Genomic DNA, 26,291 nt, shown 5'->3' on the forward strand with positions numbered 1-26,291 from the left:
CCTGCCGTCGATGTCTCGTACTCCCACTTCATCCCATGTTCGATCCATTCCACATGCAAAACATGCATTGTGCCACCAGTCCCATCTGTCATACCTTGGTAGCACCGAACCTTCAAGCCTTAAACGTCTTGCATCTCGATGTGTCCGGCCGTCTCGACAGCATCCACCATCTCTTAAGCATCCGCCACGTCTTCGATGTTCAATCGGCTCCGCTGGCGCTCAAACTCAGCCGGACCCAGCGCCTTGGTAAACACATCTGCGCAGTTCTCAGTACTTGATACGTAAACGACATCCAATTCCTTCTCTTGGACGTACTCGTTAATGAACCGCGCGTGCTTTGCCATGTGCCGCACTCGTGACGTGTTGCCGTTGTTCGCCACTACCGCAATCGCACTCTGATTGTCACAGTAGATCGGCACTTGCAACGTCCGCTCACCGAAACCCAACTCCAACAGGAGTTCACGAGCCCACACCACCATCTTGCTGCATTCGCAGCAGGCGACCAGCTCTGAGCTGCAGGTGGCTTCCGTCACACGCCGTTGACCATGGCTTTTCCACATTCACATGTTGCCATGCAGACGCAACATGTAGCCTGTCACCGAGCGGCTTGTGTCCGGACACGATTGGTGATCAGCGTCACAGAATGCGTCCATTGCTGGGAACCCAGGCGTAAATCGGTACACCAATCCCATCTTCTTCGTCGCCAGTGCATAGCGCACTACTCGCTGTGCGGCACGGTAGTTCTCTACGGTGTACGCTCTCGTGTAACGTCCAAGGGTTCTCACAGCATTTGCCAAGTCGGGACGAGTGCACACCACCAGGTACTGGAGGGAGCCAACAATCTCCCTGTAGGGCAGCTTCGGATCGTTAATCTTGGCTTCATCCGTCTCAACTTTGCTCATCCTTTCATGGTGAAACTGCGGTGAACGAACAGGCTTCGCCGATCCCAGGCCGAACTTATCAGCAAGACGTTCAATATACGCTGTCTGTGATAAGCATACCATTTCCCCAGGTTAGTAGTTTACTTCCATGCCAAGCAGGTGTCGCACCCGACCGAGGTCCTTCAGCTTGAACTGAGCTGCGAGCTCTGCAACAACCTTGTCGATGTCGCTGGTCACTCCAGCGAGCACAATGTCATCAACATATATAGTGAGAAACACTACACGTCCTGCACGGCGTCTCCAGTATACACCTGCATCATAGGTACACTGCACGAAGCCGAGTTTGATCAACACCTTATGCAAGGTGTCGTTCCAGATCTTCGAGGCTTGTTTCAGGCCGTAACGTCCTTTGCGAAGTCGGCAGACTCGATCGATTCCGTCTTCATACCCCTCGGGTTGCTCCATGTAAATCACGACGTCGACCAGCTCTCCGTTGAGAAACGCCGTCACAAAGTCAACGTGGCGGCACTCAAACATCGAGAACATAGCTATCAGCAATATGAGCCGCACGGACTCAATTCGCACTACAGGAGAGTAGGTCGCCAAGTAGTCAAGTCTCGCCTTCAGTCTTTCCACTTCTCCTTTCTCATTCCGTTTGGCTACCAACACCCACACTGAAGTCAATATGTTAGGCTTACGTCGGCCTTTTCTGCATGGAGGGCGAGGCACAAGTTCCCAGGTTTCGTTCATTATCAGTGCTTCATATTCAGCGTCCATAGCCTGTTGCCAGCCTTCGGCATGCTCCGACTTCAAAGCTTCCTCCCGTGTCGTTGGATTCAAAATGTCATTGACGACACCGATCAGCATGCACTGCATCAACGTCACCGCCATCACCCAAGTGTTTGGGTTGTACCAACTGTTTGCTCGACGTTGGCGTCCAGATCGGCGTGGGCCAGTCGTTGGAGGTGCAGTAGAGTTTCTACTTGTGCGGTTGGATCCTCCACTTGTCGTGGCACGCACACTAGGACTTCCCCGACGACCCGCACTAGCAATATTCGCTGCGCTGGGGGCGCTTGGAGCCGTGCTCCCACTGGTTGCAACACTTCGCCCTTGTCCGGAGACTGGTACTGAATTCGAGCCAGCAACTTGTGGCACACTTGTGGTTGTACTCCCACTGGACACGGCACCTCGCTGGACTTCCACATTCAAACCTGCTCCAGAAGAAACAATTACACGTTGCTCAGTAGCACCACATGCTCCACCATGACTCTCATCAGCTTCTGACAGTTCAACGACATCCCAGTCACTTTCGTCACTGCTGTTTACGCTCTCATCGTCCTCAATGTCACGGATTTCAGATCCCGGCCTTTCAGCTTCCGCTTCGATGTTCGCTTTCAGTATCGTGCTTTCCTCCGTCGGACAATCTGAGATTGCTACACGAGTGACCGGCATGAGCACATACGGGATCTTGCTGTGACTTTCCCATAATACTGCTTCGCCAACAATCGCTCCACATAATCTCCGCCCACAGCTACATCTTCGCGGAAGGTGACCGATCGACGTTGAAGAACCTCCCCAGTTTCAAGATCTAACAAGCGATAACCCAGTGTTGACTCTGCCATACCCAGAAACAAAGCGGGCTTGGCTCGCATTTCCAATTTGTTCACTTGTTTTTGCTTCGGCACATGGTAGTATGCCACACAGTCATAGACTTTCAAGTCCTTCATGTTAGGCTTCTTGTTCCACAACTTCTCAAATGGCGTCGTATTCTTCAAGGCCTTCGTCGCGCTCATATTATCTACGTGCACGACGTAATGGAGGATCTCACCCCACAGGCATGCTGGCAGATTTGCCGCCTCACAGATTGCCCGAACCTTGTTAAGCAGCTTGCCATTCAGCTTTTCTACCAAGCAATTTTCCTCGGGGTGTATGCATTGGTCGTCAGCAACCGAATCCCATGCTCGCGGAAGAATGTAGCCAGCCTATGATTCAAAACCTCGCCTCCTTGATCACACGAAAAGAGCCTTACTTTGTAATCCTTCTCAAGTTGGCGAACCAAAACGATCACATTTTCAGCAGCTTCACTCTTCTTGTTCAGTAAGAAAACCCACTTGTAGCGAGACGCTTCATCTTGAACAAGTTGGAAGTACTTGGCTCTTCCAGGAGTCACGATTCCAACATAACAAACATCGGACATCAGACGTGCTCCACACTCAGAAGCCCGCTTGCCTACTTGCCTCTTGAACGCCATCCGCTTTGCTTTTGCTTCCTCACAGGCCATACACTTGAGGGGTGTCTTCTTGAAGTCGTCCATGGTCATTCCATCCATCCCATCTGCCAAGCCATCCCGCACCATTTTCTTCATGGCCTCTTCATTCAGATGAGCAAGTTTCAGATGCCACTTCACCACGATGTTGTCTTCCAGCGTCTCGATCGATCTAGCAACCATCATAGAAGTCTGCAACACAGGACTAGCCTTCATCCAGTAGAAACCATCATCCTTCTTCTTAAACACCAGGCGAATACCGTCCTTGTCGAAATACTTGCAGCGCAACTGCTCGTTGTCTGTGTCGAAGTACGACGGCTTCCAGCGTGTCTTCTCCAGCAGACGTTGGCTGATCAAGTTCACCGCTCCGTTCGGTGCATAGCGGACACCCTGCAGATCGAGGTACTTGCCAGGTTAGATTTCCAGCCGAACCCATCCCGACAGTTCGTTCGTGTCCAAGCCACCCTGCCAGTCGAGGGTCAGTAGGGGATCTTTCACTAAGCTCACGAACGATCCTCCATTCACGCAGACATGGGCACCAGCACCACCATCTAACATCCAATCGTTCACTGAAGCGACCACGGGGGGAGTCACATGTTGACGCTTCATCATTCGGATAGGTACCGGTGGGTTCTTTGAGTCTCCGAGCTGTCCGGCCCATACCAACTTCATCGGGGTTGCGACTTTGCCAATATTGCCATCTCCTTTCTTCTCGGATTCATTGCCTTGCTTCGCTTGTAGTGCCTTCCATCCGAAGCAATCAGCTCGCAGGTGGCCTTTATTTTTGCAAAAGAAACACTTCCGAGTTTCCTTGCTCACCTTCTTACCACTATTCTTCTTGAACTTCTTCTTTGGATTCTGAGGGACGGGGTGCTGGGCCATCACCTTTGTAACTTTCACAGTTTCCTGATGCGCTGCCTCGGCGGCGCATGCTTTATCCGTCTCAGCTTCGCCAAGAAGAACATTCACTACCGTAGCCAGGTCCGGGGTAACCTCGCCTTTGTTGTTCCTATTGAACATGCGAACGACATTCGATGCAAGTCCACAACTCCCTGAAGAATAACATTCACCATATCAGCATCGCTGATGGCAGCATTCATGTTAGCTAGTTGGCGCCTCATATCTTCCAATCGCTCGAGGTATTTCTCCATGTCCTCGCCAACAGTAAACTTAGCTGCATACAGGTCGCGCTGAAGACGAATTTCACTGGCGTAGGCACGTTTTGTCTTGTCTTGTTCAAACGAATTCCACATTTCGCGCGCTGTAGCCATTCTGCATATTTTCTTCGAGTCCTTGGGCAACATGCCAAACAGTAGCGCATAACGAGCAAATTGATTCCGCTCTGTCCATTGAGGGTCATTTAGATTAGCAACAGCGGTGCCGCCAACCACATCCCAGCACTCGTGCTGGATGAGGTAGCCTTCGATTTGAGCACGATACAGGTCGAAGCCTCCGTCTGCGGTGTACTTTGGCGGCTTCGAACCACACTTGGGCCGGGTCCTCGCTCCACCATTCACTACTTGTTGTTGTTGCTGGTTCGGTGGAGGTTGCCCAGCCGATTGGATATTCTGGCCAACCACCGGCAGATTCTGTAGTGGGTCTAACTTGACTCACTACTTTAGCTTACACGTTGCGCAACGTGTATGAGGAAGCGTAAGTACTTAGTAATTACTTAGGTTAATTATATTTGAATACACAAATATAAGTTAAGTAACAAAAGGATTCCAAGTGACTTAGATTAGGTAAAATGAGAACTGTATTGTTTGTAAATTGATCTTCCTCTAAAATCTGCTAAAAACTGTTTATCATCTATGAAAGGGTTGGCAGCGGCTGGCTGTCAGAGCCCCGCTAATATGCATGTCTCTGATTGGTAGAAAGATGCTGCTTTCTACCAATAGGATCTTTTGGGTGTGTGTGGACCACTCACTGTGGTGGTCCACTTCAATGTATCCATCGGTGTGTCTTACACCAATGAGGAAATATCCAAAACGTTTAACAGATAACCTATCTGTTAAATTCACAAGTGGCTTGCAGCCACTTGTACGTGTAACCGTTACACCGTCCCCCCTTAAGGTTAGACGCGCGGGGTCTCCGCACGTCAATCTTTGGAATTGACCATTCGTCAATTCTCCGCGTTTGGAGAAGAAATCCGCGCTCATTCAACGATGAGCGCGCCTCAGAAGAAGTCCGCAAAGTCGATGGGGAGTCATCTCTCCATCGACGACTACTTCGAACGCCAGAAGGCGAAGTACGGTGACGTCGTCGACTTCGACGACGACGATGAAGACATGGAGGGCGAGGAGGACTCGCCCTCAAAGCGTAAAGACTCAGTGTCGAGCGAATCGCTCGACCCTCACGCCAAGAACGTTCGCCCGCGTGAAGGGGACGAATCGGACGCTTCGAGTTCGAAGCGTTCGCGTACTGAGAGTGATACCCCACTCGCTTCAGCTGGGGCTCTCAGTACTCCGCGCGCTGCTGCTGCAGCGCGTGATGTTAAAGCTCAAGGCTCTCCGCGCGCTGCGCCTGCAGCGCGATCCATGGATGCCGTCCGCATCCGAGATTGCGGACCGGTTTGGGAACTCGGTACCTCCGAATGAGGTATCGCTGTACGTATGCAGCGCCATCAAAGATGACGCTGTGGCTGCCGAGCTGCACTTTGATGCGGAAACGCATCAAAGGCGCGATACTACATCGGACTCTTTCATGAGCTCCGATGGTTTCAAAGCAAGAAGACCTCTTCTCGCAGCAAAGTGCCCGAATGGCAGGCACTTTGTCAAAGCTGGAACGCCTTTGTTGAGAACTTCAACAAGAGGCCGAGTGCTTACCGTGATCGGATTAAGCAAGCGCGTGATCGCTTCGAGACGTACTCGAAGCGTGGAAAGCTGGAGCAACTTCATGTTGCTGCTGAGGAGGCAAATGTGCCGTGCGCTGTGCCCGAGGGCTTTCAGTGCACGAAGTGCTTCAGGCGCGGTCCGCTTGAGCGACCGCGACCTGAACGGGTACACGTCGTTCCGTGTGCCCGAAAGTCTCAAGAGCTCCGTGCTAAGTTCTTAGCACGTGAGGGTTCGGGCGCTGGCGATGATCGCAGCGCTCGCTCTACTCCGCTGTGCCAGTGCGTACTGCTCCTCGTACGCCCTCACCATTTCCGGAACGTCCTCCAGCAAGACGTTCCGCGGCTCCGATGTATCTCGATGGGGAGGAAATCCTCTCCAACGAATACGAAAACGAGCCCCTTGAGGGTTCGTTTTCGGGATACTGTGGTCAACAATCCGCTCAACAATCCAGCGGGTTGAGCCGTGGGCGTCACGGATCGGCGGTGGCGGGGTGGGAACACGCCCGGGTATGATCAGCCCGGGCTGATCAGTATGCGCCTCTCCACGACCGGGTGACCGTCGTGGAGCGTCTGTAGGCGCTGAGTTCGCCGCCCTAAAACAGGAGCTGGCGAACCAGAAGGCCCAAGTCGCGGCGGTCTCGCAGACCGCCTCGAATATCCAGGTCGAGCTGGGGACCCAGATGAGAAGTTGCTCCAGCGCGTCCGCGCGCTGGAGGAGAGGTTGCTCGTCGCCGAGGCCAAGTCCTCCGCTTCTGCCTCGGCTCCTGCCGAGGCTTCGGGTCAGCCGAGCTAGATGGCTCGTGCTGCCGGTATGGCTTCAGCCGTCCGACGTAAAAGGTCGGATGGAGGCGCATGCTAGACGGTATGTCTAGCGTGTATGCGTTGCCGTGCCGTGCCAACACAGTGAACGGCCCGATGAAGCGCGGAGCAAGCTTGCTTGCTCCGAAATCCGAAACTGCATGTCTAGGCAGGTTTTGTGTAGCTAACAAAACTAATGAACCAACTTTAAATTCATTTGTGTTGCCTCTGCCCGCATTGTCTGCGTTCAGCTTCTGTTGATCAACAGAAGCTGCTATTGTGTCTTGGACAAACCGAATCACGGCTTGTCTTTTGGTGATGAAACTGATTGCATCCGAGCTGAAGTCATTCAGCTCGCTCTCCGCTAGAGGCCCGGCCTCTGCGTGGTTCTTGCGGTGTCTGCGCCCTGCGCAGACCCGTGGTCGTTAAGCCATGTTGTTGGGGAGTCTGCGCCCTGCGCAGACTCATGTGGTTTGTCCATTGTTGCAGCTGACACTGTGCAAGTGTCAGCGGTTTCTGCGGCTGCTGTATTGCAGTCGTAGATCCTCCCCGACTTAAAGTGGGAGCCATCACTCCGAGTAAACTCGGGAGGCGTGGATGCCGCATGGCATTCACGTAGAACGGTGTATGCCCGGTCGAGGCATGCACTGAGTTATTGATGGCAAACCCTGCCATCGATAAACACTCGCTCCAGTATTGGAACGAGTGAGCGTAGCTCTTTAACATATCGACGAGCACGCGATTCACGCGCTCGGTTTGACCGTCCGTCTGCGGATGATCCGCAGTCGACATGGAAAGCTGGCTCCCAAGAAGTGTAAACACTTCTTGCCACAGATGCGCTGTGAAGCGCGGGTCTCTGTCCGACACGATGTCGGACGGCATGCCATGGTGTTTGAACACCATGTCGACGAGCAGACGGGCTGTCTGCTTCGCGGTCACCTCTGCTGGCACCGCAGCAAGATGTACCATCTTGCTGAAACGGTCTACAAAGACCACAACACCGGTGTTCCCTCCGCTGTCCGGGGAAGACCAAAGATGAAGTCCAAAGACATGGACTTCCAACACTCCGACGGAGTCGGTAGTGATTACAGTGGAGCCTGCGCGAATGGCGCAGGCTTCACGCGTTAGCATACCTCGCAAGCACGGATGTACTTGCGCACCCACTATACTGGTGGTGCCAGTAGAAGTCGCGCGTGAGAAGGACGTAAGTCTTCTCACGTCCGAGATGTCCCGCAGTCGGGGCATCATGATACTCGTACATGATCCTGAGTCGCAGGTCATGGTCATTTGGCACGACAACGCGATCCGCGTTGTCGTCGACTGCGTTGTAGAGTAGCAGTCCGTCGTGCACACGAAAGCGGTGTGCACGCGCTCGAAGGTGCTTGGGCAGCTTCTGACGGGACTTGTCAGAAGGCGCTGTGCCATAGGCCAGCAGAGCTTCGCGTCCGCGTCGTGCGCGTACGCGGCCTTCACATCATCCAACAGAGATGATGTGGGTTTGCTCGATCGCATGGCGTCAATGGCATTGACGTCAACAGCTTCTGCATAGTCTGGCCGACGTGATAACGCGTCGGCCACCACGTTCAATCTTCCGGGTTTGTATTCGACCCGGAAGTTATACTCCGCAAAGAATGAGAGCCATCTCGCCATTCTTTGTGAAATGTGGCGACTTCACTGCGGTGCGCAGTGAAGCATGGTCGGTGTAGACCACAAATGGTCTACTTCCAAGCAAATACACTCGGAACTTTGCGAGTGCATACTTCATGGCAAGGAGTTCCTTGTCATGCACCGGATAGTTGCGCTCAGCTGGCTTCAGCTGACGCGATTGGTAATAGACGACACGATCACGGCCCTCGTGATCGTGCTGCATAACGCGCATCCGATCGCGAAATCGGATGCGTCACACACTACGTGAAATGGGCGATCTTGGTCAGCCACTGCCAAGATCGGCGCCTCAGTCAAGCCCCGCTTGACTGTATCGAATGCCTTTGGCAATCGGGTGTCAATTCCACACAGCTTCTTTCTTAAGAAGCTGTGACAGCGGGCGGATCTTGCCCGCATAGTCCTCCACGTACTTGCACAAGTACGTGGCCAAGCCAAGGAACTGCCTCAGTTCCTTGACACTTGAAGGCGTTGGCCATTCGTTAATCACTCTGACCTTTTCTGGGTCAGGGCGGACACCATTCTTCCCTACGAGACACCCGAGGACGGGTATCTCGCTCGCCCCGAAGATACACTTCTTCAGGTTCGCGTAGAGCTTATGCTTTCGCATAAGCTCAAGTAGCTGTCGGAGATGCACCCTGTGCATCTCTACGTCGGTCTTCCCGTCCACAGCCCGGCTGTGGATGAATACATCATCGAAGTAGCTCGGTGCGAAGTCGCGCACCGAGCGCAACAAGTGCGTCACGCACCTGTTGAAAGTCGCAGGGCATTTTAAGCCCCTGTGGCATTACTAGCCATTCCCAGAGCATGCCGCTTGGCGTGCTCACTGCCGTGAGAGGGATATCGCTCTCACGCATTAGGATTTGATAAAATCCATCTCGCAAGTCGAGAGCACTGTAAACGGTGCTCCCGGCCATCGAATCGATGATAACATCTTTTCGTGGTATCGGCGTCTGCGCCGGTACCGTCGCATCGTTCAGCTTGTTGTAGGCATGAACGATGCGCCATCCGCCCTGTGGCTTCTTGACACAGAACGTCGGAGCACTGTGCGGGGACTTTGATTCCCGCACTTGTCCTGCTTTACGACGACTTTCAAAGAAGTCGTCGATCGCTTTCACTTGCTCTCGCGGCAGTGGCCACTGCCGCGTGACACAGTACTTCGTGCCCGGCACGAGATCAATCTCGTGCTGAATGCCCTTATCCTGCGGAAGCTCCACAGGAATGTCTTCCGGGAGTACGTCTTTGTACTCCTCAACAATTCGTAATAGGGACTCGACTTCAGCGAGTCCCAACCTTATTCCTCGAAGCGCTCTCGCTTCGTCTTCGCACTGAGTGTCTTCACTCTCAGTGGTACTTCCATGAAGAGCTGCCTCAGCTCTTCGCTCTCGCTCGTCGTTCTTTCGCTGTCCGAAGAACGCAGACTTGCTCGATGCGTCCATCGTGCAAGTCGCGCGTGAAGCGCTTCCAGCTCATGGCTGGAAGCGAAGTCAACTCCGACGCCGTCGTCGGAGGACTAGCGAGTTCCATGTCACGATACTGGAATCCAGTATCGGTGCGCGTCAAGACGCTTAGCGTCTTGACATTCGGCGTCACCGCCGCAGTCTGCCCAGCAGACTGCTCTTGTTGCGTCTCGGTCCCGGACCGAGACTTGCGCAGCGTTTTCCGCTTGCGCCGTCTTCTTGTTGTGCGGAGCCCGGCTCCGCACAGTTGTTCTTCTTGTCCAGGCCCGGCCGTGGACAGTCGTTCGCCGGCGGACCCTGTCCGCGGGCGCGCGGTATCAAGCCCGGCTTGACCGCATTTTCCTTCGTGCAGCCCGGCTGCACGGTAATGTCCTTCGCCGGCAGACCCTGTCTGCGGGCGCGCGATATCAAGCCCGGCTTGATCGCATGGCGCTTCGTCGTGCAGCCCGGCTGCACGACAGCATGTAATTGCGTCAGTGCGGTACGTTTGCAACCGTCCGCACTGTTTGCAGCGTCAACTCCCGGAGTTGACACGCCTTCGTCACCTCGACGCCAATCATTGGCGGAGCCCCTCATGACCGAGGGTGCGTCGGCTCCCGGAGCCGACGCGTCGTTGTCGACCTGACCGCTTCGGGTCAGGGACTGTCCCTACACGCTTGAACGTGGGTGTTGGTTCCCGGAACCAACACATCTTTTCTTCCGACGTCGGCAGCATTGCCGACGTGGGTCTCACTTGTGCGCGCCCTCGCGCACTTCCTGGCACTCCGGGACAGCAGCATAAAGCGCTGTCTCGACTGATGAGCCGCGCGCACCTGCTGGTGCGCGCGCTGCGGTAACAGGGCCATCGCTCTCTGTTCCGCTATCGCGTCCGAAGCGCACGAGCGTGCGCTTCTTCCAGTCTATTACCGGATCATGCCGTGCAAGCCACGGCATGCCCATTACTACGTCGAATTTATCGTCCAGGTCCAGGACGATAAAGTGTTCGACAAACACTCGTTGTTTGTACGAGAAGCGCACGTTCACGACGCGCTTCTCGGTCTTCACGATGGCACCTGTTGCCAGTCGTACCTCAGAAGACTTCGAGGTGTATCTACCTCCTCGAAGTCAAGTCTTGACAGGCTTCGTAGTCGAACAAAGTTGTTCGACGCGCCTGAGTCTACCAATGCTCGAAGAGAGTCACTCGCTCTCTTCGAGTAAACCTCAAGATGACTAGGTTTGGCCTGTCATCTTGTTTCTTGCAGTGAGCTGGTCTCACTGGGGCTGCAGTCCTCAGTGTCGCGTGCCCGATGTCGGCACGCGCGACTGCATTACCAGTAGGGCGCCCCGCGCCTACTGGATGTTCGCGTTTTTTGTTGGTCCGCGGCGATGCCTAGCATCGCCACGACGGCCACCTCCAGGGGGCATGGGAGCTGTGCACTCCCGTGCAAAGTGACCGATCCTTCCGCAACGGAAGCATCGCACGTTACCTCCCTGCTGCTGGTAACCAGCAGTTGTTGCGCTCGAGAGGTCCATTGGCTCCGGACCTCCCGTCCTCGCTACCGGGCGCGGTTGCGGCCTCGGTACGTTTACATGGAGTTTAGCCTGCCGCAGGCTAAACTCTTCTTGCATGGCAAGAGTGATTGCAGCTTCGAGTACTCGGGTACTCTCGGAAGAGATAGGTCTTCACAGGCCCATCTCTAAGCCCCTTCATGAACGTGACGACCTTGGTCGCCTCGTCAATCGGGTTAGTCACGATATTTGATACCAAATATCGTGCGCGCTGCGCGTAAGCATGGACGTCATGCTTACCCTGCTGAAGGTCGAGGAACTCCGCCCTCGACCGGAACTCGTTTGCGGGGCTCAAACGCTTGTTTGAGCTCCTCTTTAACACTTCGTACGTGCTGAAGCACGTAGGATCGGAGAGTCGGCGTCCATACGCCCAACTCCTTGCGCGTCCGCCAAGGCAGGACATGGCGAACGCGACCTTCGACAGCGGGTCGACGATGCGTCGAGCCGCTATGGCTGTGTCGAGTTCGACAAGCCACCGGAGGAGAGGCTCGCCCTCTCTTCCCACGTAATTGCTTACGCTCAATTTCAATGATTGAGCACGCGGTGTCGTCCCTGACGACGCCGTCACTGAGGAAGCAGCATCACGCTGCTCCTTCATGATGAAGCCCAGAGCAACACCATGTTGCTCCGTCGGCGATAGCGTACGCAGCATTGTAGCTATCGCCGCTTCTCCAATGACTGTTGACAGTCGTTGGAGGGCCTCCCACTCTGGGTCAGACAGGTGGGGGCAGTCAGCGCGTGCAACATGCGTTGCAGGCGTGTTGGAGCTCTCCATGGGCACCTCCGTGCTCATGTGGTTCTCGGCTCCGCGTTCGTACGCCGCGTACGAACGTCAAGCAGTCGGTCGTTGGACGGACTACAAAGTGCTACCAGGTGTAGTGGGTCTAACTTGACTCACTACTTTAGCTTACACGTTGCGCAACGTGTATGAGGAAGCGTAAGTACTTAGTAATTACTTAGGTTAATTATATTTGAATACACAAATATAAGTTAAGTAACAAAAGGATTCCAAGTGACTTAGATTAGGTAAAATGAGAACTGTATTGTTTGTAAATTGATCTTCCTCTAAAATCTGCTAAAAACTGTTTATCATCTATGAAAGGGTTGGCAGCGGCTGGCTGTCAGAGCCCCGCTAATATGCATGTCTCTGATTGGTAGAAAGATGCTGCTTTCTACCAATAGGATCTTTTGGGTGTGTGTGGACCACTCACTGTGGTGGTCCACTTCAATGTATCCATCGGTGTGTCTTACACCAATGAGGAAATATCCAAAACGTTTAACAGATAACCTATCTGTTAAATTCACAAGTGGCTTGCAGCCACTTGTACGTGTAACCCCGTTACAGATTCTGCCCGCCACTGGATGGTTTCTGGCCAGCTAAGTTCGCTGCCATCACCACTTGCGTCGACACGACTTGCCTTGACTACGCGTACAAAAGCTCGCCACGTCCAGTAGAAGATGCCCGTAAACCACGTCTTGGGCTCATAACCTACGAGAACTCGGGTCTCGTCGGCACCAGAGTCGAGCTTGGGGTCTGGACGCAGCAACTTAGAGTAGGAGGTGGTTGACCACTTGAGCTTCAGGTTGGGAATTCAAAAGTGAGTGAGGTCAAGTTGTGTTGCATCGGGGAAAGCCCGCAGGCGAAAACCCCCTTTCGGTACTCAGTGACTACTTCGGCTCGCTCATCGAGCAAGAGAGGACCAACGATGGCCAGGATCCCTCCCAGAGATCTCCTCAGAGACTTTCTCGGATCAATCCTTCTCTCTCATAGTCACAACCACTCACAACTAGTGCTCCTTTTCATTCATTGGTATCTAACTGGGATGACACTGGCGTCAACGGCCCAATCTACCGCTAACATGTAGAACTCCTGCCGTCGATGTCTCGTATCAAGCGGCGAATTCCACGTAGTATTGTCTCGTTTGCATACTACCGACAGTCGTTCAAAACGGGAAATCTCAGGCTTCTTCAGCCCACGGAGACTCACTAGGCACCTTGACTGGCTTCTCGGCGATGCAATGGTGGTGCAACTCGCGGAACACCTTTAGCGCCGGAATAATGGCCTCTTCCCACTGATATTGACTGAAACTGCAAGCGAAGCTCTGCTCCGTCAGTTCAGCCGCCATCTGTGGCGACAGCTCGTGTTTCCCAGCTTGACCACGCAAATGACTCACAGCTTGCCTACCTAAGTGCTAGCCCCACACCACACACGGCCAGCGAGCGTCTCCTGGTGGAACGATGAACGGCCACAGGATTGTCTCCGTTGATCGCCTTGTAAGCCCGCAGCACGGCCAGAATCTTCTCCCACGAGGTGGGTTTCCCAATGTTTATCCTGCCCACTCGTAGCATTGGGCTTGGCCCTCTGCGTGCAGTGCTCGCACTTCTTTGAGTGGTGCTCGCGGGTTCAGATAAAGTTTATCTTGTATATTTAATATACAAGAGCAAAAAATAATTGTAGAAAAGAAGGTCAAAATATATTTCTTTTCCATGAAAATTTTGCTCACGTAAGTACGGTTTTCAGAGTACTTTTAAGTACTCTGAAAAGTACGCTTAATTTAACAGTACATTATATCAGCCATTTGAAGGTATGATGCAACACGGTTGGATTTGATAAATTGTGATGCAAACACGGTATGTTTTGATAAACCTCCAAATAAAGGGGGGCAGAATTAGCTTTTTTTCTGAGGTGCTCTTTCGACACGATCGCTGAGGGGGAAATCTGACACTGGGTCTATAGTCCATCCAAACTCGTAGACCACACAACCACGAATCACGTATGATTTCGTAGGCGAATTTGGTGGAGGGCATTATGAAACCCGACGATTTCAAAATACAGGAAGTCGATTCTGAAACGCCCTAGTAGCAGCTTCCTGAAAAGTCAGCTGGCTTACGTCTCTTCTGAGTGGCTGGTATTTATTTTAAAGTATGTTCTCCAACTTCTTGCGGTTCAGTGTAGTCGATTCCTTGACGCCGCACGTTCGTTTTTCAATGCACGGTGAGAACTGCTCGGAGTTGACGCAATGCAGGTCGCTATATATCCATCGTTCCTTGGTGCACCGAAATCTACTGTAGCTGCAGCATTAACTTCCATTTACGCACAATATGCACGAGTTGTTACAGCCTGCTACACCTCGTGAATATAGTAACTTACAGGTGTCTGCTTGCACAGCTACTTCGAGCGAATTGCAGAAGGCGTAATGGTTTACAGCCAACAACAAACACTTCCAGCAAATCGGCTTCAACTTTGGCACTGTGCACCACATCCTCGAAAAGCCATGGCAAATTCGGGTCACAATATTAGCGACGACGACACCGAAGAATGCGCTCGTTTGTTTACAGCGGGTGACTGGGTGTGTTAGGCCCCGCCGCTCTTCCTCTCAACACGCTGACGAAGCCTTGCAACCGGCAGATACGAACGCTCCACGAGCGACGGGTCAAAAGTAAAAGAGAGCTGAACCCCGTACGCTCGTCGCTGCTCTCGCTAAGGGGAGAACACACACACACACACCAAAGCACGAGATGCAAGAAGACCATTACAATTTCAGTAGAGCCTGAGAATTTGACTACCCGAATTACAGTGTGGGGGGTTCGCCTGGGTGTGCTCGTGGCGAGTAATGCGTGGGCGAGAGAGAGGGTTGATAATGAACGTCTTAAGTTTGGAGTGGCTGAGAATACGCAGAGATCTAAACAATAGAAAAGCAGTTGGTGCTTTCTTGTTCCAACACCTATAGTTGCAACAGGTCAATATCAGCGCGCGTTTAAGCTTCTGCGCGAGGACTGGTGGATCGACCGACGGCGCACACGTGCGCCTCCTTAGCTGCATGTGGATTTCATTTTCTAGGTAGCTCGCTTGTGCTCACGGCTAAGTAAAAGGAAGTATTAAGTTTCAAAACTTTTGTGCACGTCTTGTTACACTCGATAGAGGATCTCTGAAACATCAACAACGTACTTTACACACAAACGTACTGTAATGTATATCAATCTTCAACGTTTGTTGTGCAATCTAGGGTTTGCCAATTAGCCACGGAGCCTCGGAAGGAGTCACGAAGTCTTGTGGTACTTCCCTGTCACCAAAGCAGGATTCGTAGATATCCAGCAGCGGTTCAATGCGCGCTTCCCATACTTTACCACTCAGCTCAAAGCTGAATCCCAACATTTTCAATCGATGGGCGTCATGCCCGGTGCACCGGAAGTAATTCCCGCGATATCTCATCTGGTACACTTGCGCACCAAGCGCCATACCCCAAGCACTCCTGGGCCAAGCTCCCGCGCAGGCACAATAAACTTCGCGGACATCCGACGTCGGTCGAATTCAGCGACGTAAATTTGTAACGCTGGAATGGTCCCTCGTTCCAAGTGGACACAGCGCAAGAGCGTTGTGTTTCACCAGCTGGGGAGATTTGGATTTTTAAGTCACAAGCCGCACTTCAACGTGTTGCTGCTGCATTGGAGCACTGCTTTGAGCGTGCAAAACGACTTCGGGGTTATGTTTGCTGATGCCCGGCCTCGACCACCACACTTACAAAGTCGTACAAATAAATTTAGTTTGACAGCCGGTAAATCTCGTTGCGCTTGGAGAAAGGGCAAAGCGGCGTCACACTGTGGGTTGGTCATCGCGCTTAGGTACCTGCAAGGAGAAGCCGTCGGATTCACTTGAGGCAGTGCTACAACTAGTAGCGCATTGTCCTTTTCCAACGAGTGCAATCTGGATTAGAACCAAAACTGCATCCCCATAGCACCAGGGTCGTGAATAAAAAAAAAACGAGAAGTCGCCTCTAACTAACCCTCGAACAGCCAGGCACACGCCATGGGCGGTGAAGATAATGCGGACGCATCGCCAGTGTATCAATCGCGTCTCCGCGCCAAGAAAGAGGAAAGGGCGCAGCAGAGACAGCTCGAGAGAGAGTTGTCGCGCTCTCCTGGGTCGCACAACTTTGAGATCAACACCAAAGCAGCGACGGTAGAACACTCGAGTCAATTGCACTGCACCTTTTAATCGTTGAGTACGAACTGACGTTGTGTGCCTTGCTTCTCTATAGAAAAGTGGACCTGAGAGCACATCTCCGGGCGCTTCCTCTTGGGTCAATGTACAACGCCTTACTGTCGTGGACTCCAGTGAAGATGCCATGAAGCGACGAGAGCGTGCGGAAGCGAGGAAGCGTGTTATCGACTATCAAGGAAGCATCTGGGATGCTGTGAGCAACAACGAGCTGGATATGGTGCGGAACTACTTCTTGGTCGAAGGTGCGGACACCTTGCTGCTTCGGCGACACCCAGACGCAGAGCAGTGCGGGCGTACTCTACTTCACTGTGCGGCGTGGTAAGATCAGTTGATAGTGACGGAATTCCAACAAGAGCAAAAAATCACTAACCTCTGCGTGTTATTACCAAGGCACGGGTACCAGGCGATCATTGAGCTCATTTTGGCTGTCGGATGCGATGTGGATGCTGTGGACAGTGTATGTCGTGATGCATTTCGTTTGAGCTTGTTGTAAGTCAGTGTATGAGCTGCTGAGTTGATGCGGACGACAGGTCGCTAGCAAGACAACCGCTCTCATCGAGGCTGCACGTGCGGGGCACGTCGATGTCTGCGTAGCATTGCTTCGACACGGAGCGAGCCCGAGATATCGCGACAGCTACGTATGTTTACGATACGCGATGACATGTTTGCTAAAATGACATGGCGTTCACGCACTAATGTAGGGTGATACGGCATTCCACTGGGCGGGGCGTCAAGGACATGGAACAGTTCTGATGCAGATGGCTCTCGAGCAAGAACGATCGGATCCGGGGTCAACACCTGCGCTCTGGGTTATGAAGGTGCGAGCCCAGAGTGTACAATGACCTTGTAAGGTGAACTGACGAGTTCGACTGTAGAATTTCAAAGGGCGTACTGTCATCGACATTGTCCAAACCCACGCGTTCATCGTCCCGTTACTCCAAAAACGACTAGGACACTCGTTTAACAGGGCCCTGGAGTCCGCACAGGGCAAGCGCAGATCTCGCTTTCCCGCTAGAGTGAGTCTTCGGCTGACCAAACATCTCTTCTTGCTATAGATTTAAGCTTTCCTAACTGTCTTCATTGCTGCCCATTTTCAGGCTGCTGTGATGGGAACGAGGAAGTCCACCCTAGTCCGCGCAAACAGTCGACCTGGCCAACTTCTCACCGACTTGGCATCGCAGAATGAGCCGCTCGAATCTACGCTAACAGCGCTTAGCGGAGTCGACGAGCTTGGGTTGGATGTTTCGTCGTTCACCTACAGATCCCGCGGTGCTTCAACTAACAGATAAATGCAAAAAAGAACATGTCCTTGGTTTTCCTCAAAAATAGGGTCCTTCATCTTCGTTTTCTTATGCAGCGTGGATTCGGGTACCAGCCAAGCTGGAACAGACCTGGGACCAGATTCGAAACCTCATTATCAATCTGCTGGGCTTCACAGTAAGCATGGAGGGATTCATCTTATCGGTGTCATCAGACGACCAGCATCAACACTTTCAAAAGAAGAAGAACCAAGGGTGGCGAAACCTGTTTGTCAAGCTGGATGATATCTCTGCCAGGTTGATTGCGTTCACAGATCAATCGCAGTACGAGGTGTGCTGGAGCTTGCAACTCGTTGGAGCTGATATTTCGACCCCGGTTCCTGGTGAACCAACTTACGGCGTCGACGTCGACACCGCACCATACTGTTTCTATGTGCGCGAAACGAGCGTGGTCAAGGACTGCACACACTACTTTTCAGCTGCAGATGGCTCGACGAAGAAGGCGTGGGTAAAAGCACTCACTCAAATAGCGCGAGACGGACCTCGCGCCCCTCGGTTCGCAGTTTCACAGGCAGAAAATGAGTTCGAGTTTCATGCTCGTGTTGTAAAGTTCCGACCCCATGTTGACGGAACCCATGCAGTACGTACCGAGTTTCGAATTGTAGCGCTAACCAAATAACTAATTTTCCTGCTAAACGCAGGAGTACCTGATCACTTGTTCATGTCAAGTCTTCAGCAAGATGGTAGCACGCCGTCTCATGAAGGAATGGAGTCTCTGGCGACGTTTCTCTGAGTTTGAAGAGCTTTACCAGTACGATGATGATTGACTCTTGATCATAATGAAATATCCAACTAACATCGGGTGTTCCGATGTAGAGCGCTGAAGAAATCCATGGGACCGCAAATGGAGGGAATTGCGCTCGTTAAACATAAGCGCGATGCGTTCCGAGGTGTTTTAGGCAAAGCCTTCGATCCTGAATTCCTTGAAGAGCGGCGTGTGGTACTGGACTCGTTCGTGTCGAACGTCTGCAATATTAGAACCGCCGTCGACTTCTTCAAGCACCATTCGGATCCACACCTGAAGGCGAGACCAAGATATAATCAGTGGCCACCTTATTGAGACGCCGTGTACTGACGCATGTGTGTTGGTATCCAATTTGTGTTACGCAGACATTTTTTCAGTTTGACGACAGCTGCGAGAACGTGGTATGTTAATGTGCTTTGCTACAATGGTCTGTAGTTCTACTGACCGCATTGGCTATACCGGATCATGTTACCAGGACCAAAGCCCTCGCAAGGCGAAAGAAAGTCGCAGCAGACCCAAAGGAAGTACATACGAGCCAACCGAGGGCAACGATGCTAGGCGAGTTTCTTCTGCGTCAAGGGCGTCGGATGTCGGAGAAAGCAGAAAATCGGCGCACTCCCGGGCAAGTACCACTAGTGATGCTGCCTCGGATAGTGGCCGAAGTCGATCGAAGGGTTTTAGGAGCAGAACCAGTCGCAATGATGCTGATGGGCGTAGAGCTTCAACTTCGTCACAAGCTTCAACATCTTCTAGAGTCTCAACTTCTTCTCGGGCTTCGGATACTCAAGGTGATGAAGACGATGGCTCAAGTCACCGCCACCACCGTCGCGAGCACCGCAAGAAAAGTGACGATGCTGATGAAAAGGAGAGACCGAACAAGTGGGACAGACCTAAGAGCAGCAAGCACGACCCAAAAACCAAGTATGGTTCAGAGGAGGCAGAAGTTCGCCTTGCTGATCCAACTGCGTAAGACCACCAACAAGCACATCCGGATTTTGGTGTTTCACCTTGAATCCGTTAGTGACGTTGCCTATTGAAGGTCTTTCCCCTGAATACTGGTCTTTGTCGGCGCGCTTGAAGGCGAACGAGAAGGCTAACCGCACCCATTAACATGCAATACATTTGTCGCGTATCAGCCAGATATACTATCAGTGATTTGAAAATATAAATCCATACCCGACGGTGAACAGATCCCCCGAAAACAGGCTTCATGTAGCGTTCATCAATCTGTAGAAAGTCAAACGTCAAAACCTGGTATCAGCAATATTTTCAAGTTCAAAGAACGGAAAATTTTGAAGTTCACACTTACGTTGCTCCAAAATGAATGCAAGACACTTTTTTCTTCCTGACGGGCAAACACGGGATGATTGCGAACATCTGCATCTTCGTCGCCATCGTGATCCGAGATCTAATACATGTGCACTGAGGCAGGCGATTCGCTAAAAGATTCGCATAATCAAAGAACTTACTGTTTCGTTGAGTAGGCCCTGCTCTTCGTCATCAGTTTCTTCACTCCCCCCAGACTGATGTGGCTGATCACGCTGTTTGAAATATCAAATGAGGAGTCCCATTAAAAGATGCCAGGTAAGTCACAGTATTTGTTACACTGACCTTTAGTTGCGTGTACGTAAGCAACGGTTCCGTCATCCCGCCACAAATTATTGTCGTGAAAATACAAACTGGACGCGTACGAGTCAGGGAAAGGTATTCAAGCAGCACAACGACAAGTGAAGCACCTTACCGGATAGTGTCGTAGTGACATACAAATCCTGGTTGGGGCCTGGCATATTCCTGAAAGGGGTAGGAGAATGGAAAAGTTATCATATGTGCTGGTAACGTACTGAGAAAAAGCAAAGGCAATGGCTCCACGTAGCCCCGCAAACCATAGCACAACTTGCATCTTCTAGTGGTGCGCCTGGTAAATACAACGAAACGTACTGTGAAAGCGCAAAGGCAATGGCCCCACGAAGCCCCGCAAACCATAGCACGACTTGCATCTTCGCAGGAATTTTAGTGGTGCGCCTGGTAAATACAAACATTAGGCATCCGTTTTATTAGCAAATAATATGGTATGGTTTTCTCACCCTTGGTTAGCAATCCAACTGAGAGGGAATGTGTTGAAGAGGCGAGCCACCAAACAGATAATGATGGCAAGGAAGACGAAGGTGAAGTCCCATCGTCCGAATTGACCTGCGCACACGCCCATGCCCATGTACAGGAACACGAAAAACTCCGATACTAGAGCAAAACTCTTGAAAATGTGCTCAGCTGTCACTTGCGACGGCTTGGACAGATTGTACGAGTTGTAGTGCGCCATGATGATACCACAAAAAAAGAGTGACATGATGCCAGATAGCTTCATGACCTCCGCAAGAGCATACGACCCGTAGGCGTAGAGAAACAACAGCGTAATTTCGTACGCAGGGTATCCCTTGATGTTTGAGTTCTTGCACATATACGAACATGCGAGTCTGTTTACAGAGTGGCAACGTGTCCAGTCAACACTTTGGATAAATGGCAATACAGCAAGATCGACCATACCCGGTGAAGACGCCACAAGCAACCGATCCCAATGAGATTAGCGTGAACTCAATCATTAAGGAGGCAGCAGCTCCTGACGTGAACTCACTCTGGGATTCCTCAAACTGCCAAGGGAGCATCAAATTTAAGTCAGCGCCGACTCATCATACCTTTACCCAGCAACAACCTTCACACCACCTTCAAAAAGGTGTTGAACAACACAATAGCTACGGCGTCGTTCAACACGCTTTCACCAAATACCAGGCTGTACAGCAGCGGGTCCAGATTTAACTCTGGATTTCCTAAAATCGAAAGTGTTGCCACTGGGTCGACAGCTGAGATCAACGCTCCAAACAACAGTGCTTCCAGAGGCGACGACGAGTCAATGGCGATCCAGCCCAGCTACGAGTTCATAAGGATACGTATCGTCAGTTTTTCTTTTTGCGATGAATGCATCGGTGACTTAGTGACCGCGACTCTACCTGTCCCGCGTAGTACGTCAGATAGCCAATGACAAATGTCGAGACGACGGTTCCCAGCACGGCGTACAGCAGAATCGTACTGCAGCAGAAGAGTCAGATTAAATCCCATGAGGACAACAACGACGAAATACAACGTACTTGAAATTGTCGAAGAATCGTTTCTACAGATTTCAATTAGATCCCCGCACACAACGCATACATGCCTTAAAAATGCCCCCTACCCGGTGCAGCGAGTACCCCGCTTCGAAGATGATCGGAGGTAGCAGTAGGAAGTAGAAGAGTATTTTCTAATCAGACAACACAGCCACAGAAAATGAGTCGCAACTTCCAAACTGAGGTCAACCACTCCTTTCCCTACGTTGAAGCGGAGGAACTCCATCTCCTTGCGACTCGGGTAGAACAGTCGGGCGCTGCCCGCCAGTAACAACACAAAACCCGCGCACCGCACGTGTTAGACGGCAAACACAATTGCCTAGAGCAAAGTATTCCACTTTTAGTGGCAGTTGCTTCGCACCAGGCGCCGACGATCATCCCCACGAGCATGGCGGCCCCCGACTCGGGCAGGTAATAGAAGCGGTACTCCTTGATCAGGTACGCGCACACAATGCACACGCCCAGGATGATCACCTGCATAGTAACCAGCCGCCACAACCGTCAGCATTTCGCCGTGCTACTTTGCACTAAAAGCAGCGATAAAAACGCACAAACAACAGTGTGTTGAGCGCGCCGAACTCGTGCAGCCCTTCGCCCGCCGCTTTCTCTGCGAATATGGAGCCAATCGACGTGCAACAGGCGTACACAGCTCCATTAGCATCTTATCTACATGACCACCACAAATCTTCTCGCTCTAATCGCGTCCTCGCCGCCACACGCGCGCTCAAGCGCACGCACCCATTAGCTCCAAGCTGGTCATCTTTTCGTCGCAAAAAGGTCAACTGGTCGCGATACTATGTGGTGCATGTGTATTTTATGTAACGATACATAATGTCTAAAATCCGCCGGATCGGAGCATTGGGGCGACAGAAGATGGCGCAGCAATTGGCCGCGTGCGCGCGGCAGCTCTTCGAGGGCGCGCCGGGCAGCGCCGAGCAGCGCGCCGCCAACGCGTGGCTCATGCAGTTCCAGGCGCGCGAGGAGGCGTGGCAGGCGGCGCTGCAGCTGCTGGAGCGTCCGGCGCGCGACCCGGCGATGGTGCAGGGCGCGCCCGAGCTGGTGGCGATGCAGATCCTGCGGCTCAAGACGCAGCAGGATTGGACGAAAATCGGCGCCCCGCAGCAATACGTAGTGCGACAGGTGCGTGTGTGTGATAACGTTATCAGCTGGAGTGATGGTCGGGGCAAGTTGAAGTGGATGACGAACGAGTTGCTGTTGCCGTGAGACAGACGCTGCTGCACCTGCTGGAGATGACGTGCGTGGGCGCTGACGGCGGGCTGTCACCCGTCAGCTGCCGGCTCGCCTGTGTCACGCTGGCGGACATTGTGGTCAAGGCCTGCAGGCTCTGGCCCGGCTGGAAGGGCGACGTGCGGCGGCTCGTGGACGCCGGCGCGGCCGCGCAGAGGACGCAGAAGGGCACAGCGGTGGTAAGACGTCGTGCGACTGGAAGCTGGGAGGCTTTGGTGCTGATGGAGACGTTGCGGTGCAGCTTGCAGAGATTTTGGGGGCCATCCCACTGCAGATCCTCACGTCCGAGAAGCTGTGGACCGAGGAGGAGGCGCGCGAGGTGCTGGCAGCGTTCCAGGCGGAAGGAGGAGACGTCATGGCTGCTGTGGAGATGATCCTCACGAGCATGTACGGCTGGGATGCAGGAGCAGTGTTGAGATTGGTGCTTGGTCTTGTTCATTGTTGTTGCGGGGTTTTGTAGCCCGGAGGAGAGGGGAAGTGCGCTGCGCTGTCTGGAGGGGTGGATTGTGGGCTGCGTTCCGACCCACGAGACGTTTGGCTTGACTGCTGCGCAGCTTTTTTCTTGGTAATGTTGTGTTGGGTGGCATGGTTGAGGTTTTGATATGGAGCTAACAGCGTTGTTGTTGATTACACAGCGGGTTGATAGACATCTTGCTCAACATTGTTATTAGTGGAGACGAGGAACACGCACAGGTGACTATACAATTTTATCCTGCAAACTGCGTAGACCTCCGCTGTGCTCTGACAATTTGTGTCCGTAGCTGACTGCGGGGATTATTGCAGACTCCTTCGTGTACACCGGGTCTGCACCTATGTCGGAAGGCATGGCGGCTGCCGTCCTTCACGTTGGACGTCGTTTGGTCGATGCGATGCCGGTTTTCAATTCGATCGCTCAGTCTCCAACGGGAGAAATGATGACGAAAGAGCGGCAGACAACCGCATGCGTGAGTATTTCTCAAATTATTTGTTCTCTAGCGATGAACCACGCGTGTGTGCTATTCTCAAGTCAAGTGGAAGGCACCCAAGAAGCATCCGAGCAGCATCGATTCTTCTCTGTTAACTTCTTGGAGCTGTTGCTCGCTTGCTCCTCGTACGATGATATCGATGTGGTTCAACCCACGCTGGAGATCTGGTTCTTTTTCCTCGAAGATAATTCGTCGCAAAATGAGATTTCGTGGCAGATCCTCGATGCTGCAGATCAAGAACACGTGATTAGTGTGCTTTCGCGTCTGGTAAATGCACTAATTGAGCGGTGCAAGTATCCGCAGTGGTTTGTTGAAAGACAGCAAATCGTAAGTGACGACCCCGAAATCGAGGCGATTGGCGACTTGCGCAGGTGAGCGATGCTTTCGGTTTCACTACCATTGTTGTAGCATGACACACCCTTACACCAACACGTGATGTTTTTGGGGATGTCATGCTTACTACAGAGAGATTGCCGATACGATGTTAAGTCTCTTTTCTAAATGGCCTGGTGCTCCCGGGAACTCTAGCGGTGATTATGTCTCGTGTGTGAAGGGCATAAGCCAAATGCTCTCGGATTGCAAGGAGATCGCACTGATTGATGCGCTGCTCTTCCTGCTATCGTATATGGTCGAGTTGTTTGATGTTGTCTCGTCGGATTCGGATTCGGAGGACGACCCAGATTCGTGCCAGGAGCCGCCAACCGGTGGAATGGATATTCTATTGGGGGTATTAGACAGTGCTTTCAACCTCCCAATTCACCCTCTAGTCATTAACGGGATTGCACGGTCAGTGAAGTTTCCATCCTGGAGTACGTGCGGGGTCTCACTTTGTACCTTCTTGCGTGTAGATACCTGCGATCACTTGGAGCCTCTATCGCGCTACCAGCAGATGTATATTTGCGCGCGTCAATGGTAATTTGTCAGGGGCTTCAGTTTACGTCGTCTTTCCTGGTTGCGGTTCAGTCGCTACTCCATAGTAGTTCTTCTATTACGTAAGTGAACCACGTCGTGGAGTCTAAACTTCTTTCGGTGGCTAATGAGGGTGTACTACACTAATCATTGTACGGAGCAGCAAATACACAACAGTCGAAGAAAGAGCGCCACTATTGCAAGAACTCCTTCGGTTTTGCGGTAACCAAGAGACAAAGACTACTCAAGAAAGCAAAGGTGACCTACTAGAAGTGACATTCCGGGTTGCAAGCGATGTGGCTGATGCAGGTGCGTGCGATATCTGCGTGTGTTTGTGGTGTGATGGTATCTCACTTTGCTGTCATGAATGCAGATTTTGGGGCCTTGTGCTCCTCTATACTGTCGGGGTTAACCGTTCGTGTGCAAAGTGGAAACCCCATTGAAGTGTCCAATTGTGTGTACATGCTTGGACGTGCTCTTGCAGGAGTTCAGGACCAGCGCCACGGTCTCGTGTTGGTCAATCAGTTATGGCCCGTCGTTAGTTCTTCGCTGTCGCAGCATAAAGCTGAAGATGTTTGCCGTCGTGCAGGGGTTCAGTTCTTTCTCAACGTAATCCCTCATCTACCGAGAGAATATGTCCATCCGATCGAAACGCAGATACTTGACGTCTGCCTATGGTGGTATGGCGAAGGCATCGCCCCTGATATTTTGACTTGCTGTTCTCGGGTAATCTCGAGACAACGTAGCAACAAACGTTTTCAAGTGTCGGTTGATACAGCATTCGCGGTAAGGCAACGTTCCTAAAGGACTCGATTGCACTCGGTGCTGACGAAAAATTGCTTTGTTGTTGTATTATAGGGGTTACTCTCTGCTTTTCGTGTCAAATTACATGCTGACGCGGATCCAGGCTCTGTCGACAGAAAACTGTCGATGGAGGACTTCTTGACGCACCACCGCGAAGCAGATAAATTGATTCCAGAGGTTGAACAGTTCATGAAGCTTTCCGCGGAAATGCTAACCTCCTTTCCTCAAGTACTGCTGCAAAAACGGCCAAATCAGAATTCTACCTTGTATTGGATATGCTTGGAACTGGCAACGAGGCTGGTGAAAGCAGACCACCAGGTAAGTTGTTAGTTAGCTGCCGGTATAGTTCCAGATGCATTGCTAATCGCGTGTCGTGTAGATTCAGGAAATGTGCGATGCCGCGTGCAATTTCATGTTGGAAGCAATGCGTTTCAAGCCAGAGCCGATTCTGGAGTGCGCAAACGAATTTGCGACCGAGATTGTGCGTGTCGTTCTAAGCTACCTGGGGCCCAAGCGAGAACATTATCGGGTGCGGAGTCTCTGGGATTTTCTGTTTCAGTGTCTGCATGCACCACAGATACCAACGCAGATACGAGGTACGTCACCCTAGGCAGTATCTGCCTGGCGTATTGTAACATCTTCGTGCTGACGGTGCATTTGCAGGTGTATTCCTATCCGCAGTTTCTGCCGTAGTAG

The 26,291-nt window shown here is 52.2% G+C and overlaps 4 protein-coding genes across 4 annotated transcripts; 2 read left to right on the plus strand and 2 right to left on the minus strand.

Annotated features, from left to right (window-relative positions):
- Positions 1 to 173: 173 nt before the first annotated feature.
- Positions 174 to 4,167, minus strand: IUM83_09402 (Integrase, catalytic core protein; the record flags this gene model as incomplete). The annotated part of the gene is made up of 3 exons (XM_067933843.1): positions 174 to 395; positions 2,911 to 3,537; positions 3,967 to 4,167. The coding sequence occupies 3 exons, from the start codon at positions 4,165 to 4,167 to the stop codon at positions 174 to 176; spliced, it is 1,050 nt and encodes a 349-aa protein (XP_067786582.1).
- A 12,088-nt stretch (positions 4,168 to 16,255) lies between these two features.
- IUM83_09403 (uncharacterized protein) lies at positions 16,256 to 19,484 on the plus strand (the record flags this gene model as incomplete). Its single annotated transcript, XM_067933844.1, has 13 exons — positions 16,256 to 16,408; positions 16,488 to 16,768; positions 16,841 to 16,907; positions 16,981 to 17,088; positions 17,152 to 17,268; positions 17,326 to 17,466; positions 17,548 to 17,719; positions 17,808 to 18,349; positions 18,411 to 18,520; positions 18,586 to 18,793; positions 18,880 to 18,915; positions 18,990 to 19,038; positions 19,303 to 19,484. 13 exons carry the CDS (start codon positions 16,256 to 16,258, stop codon positions 19,482 to 19,484), a joined length of 2,166 nt encoding a protein of 721 aa, XP_067786560.1.
- Positions 19,485 to 19,544: 60 nt separating this feature from the next.
- Positions 19,545 to 22,429, minus strand: IUM83_09404 (sodium/hydrogen exchanger 3; the record flags this gene model as incomplete). Its single annotated transcript, XM_067933845.1, has 17 exons — positions 19,545 to 19,607; positions 19,691 to 19,741; positions 19,824 to 19,922; positions 19,984 to 20,055; positions 20,126 to 20,193; positions 20,256 to 20,305; positions 20,453 to 20,536; positions 20,599 to 20,985; positions 21,056 to 21,159; positions 21,233 to 21,436; positions 21,517 to 21,595; positions 21,655 to 21,677; positions 21,738 to 21,803; positions 21,875 to 21,926; positions 22,031 to 22,143; positions 22,221 to 22,276; positions 22,408 to 22,429. The coding sequence occupies 17 exons, from the start codon at positions 22,427 to 22,429 to the stop codon at positions 19,545 to 19,547; spliced, it is 1,593 nt and encodes a 530-aa protein (XP_067786640.1).
- Positions 22,430 to 22,542: 113 nt separating this feature from the next.
- On the plus strand, positions 22,543 to 26,288 carry IUM83_09405 (uncharacterized protein; the record flags this gene model as incomplete). The annotated part of the gene is made up of 14 exons (XM_067933846.1): positions 22,543 to 22,809; positions 22,899 to 23,096; positions 23,159 to 23,304; positions 23,378 to 23,482; positions 23,553 to 23,610; positions 23,679 to 24,253; positions 24,348 to 24,668; positions 24,731 to 24,874; positions 24,955 to 25,100; positions 25,165 to 25,577; positions 25,650 to 25,913; positions 25,975 to 26,048; positions 26,155 to 26,191; positions 26,259 to 26,288. The coding sequence occupies 14 exons, from the start codon at positions 22,543 to 22,545 to the stop codon at positions 26,286 to 26,288; spliced, it is 2,778 nt and encodes a 925-aa protein (XP_067786561.1).
- Positions 26,289 to 26,291: the final 3 nt, after the last annotated feature.

Source organism: Phytophthora cinnamomi (assembly GCF_018691715.1).
Source record: "Phytophthora cinnamomi strain GKB4 chromosome Unknown Contig67, whole genome shotgun sequence".
NCBI lineage: Eukaryota > Oomycota > Peronosporomycetes > Peronosporales > Peronosporaceae > Phytophthora > Phytophthora cinnamomi.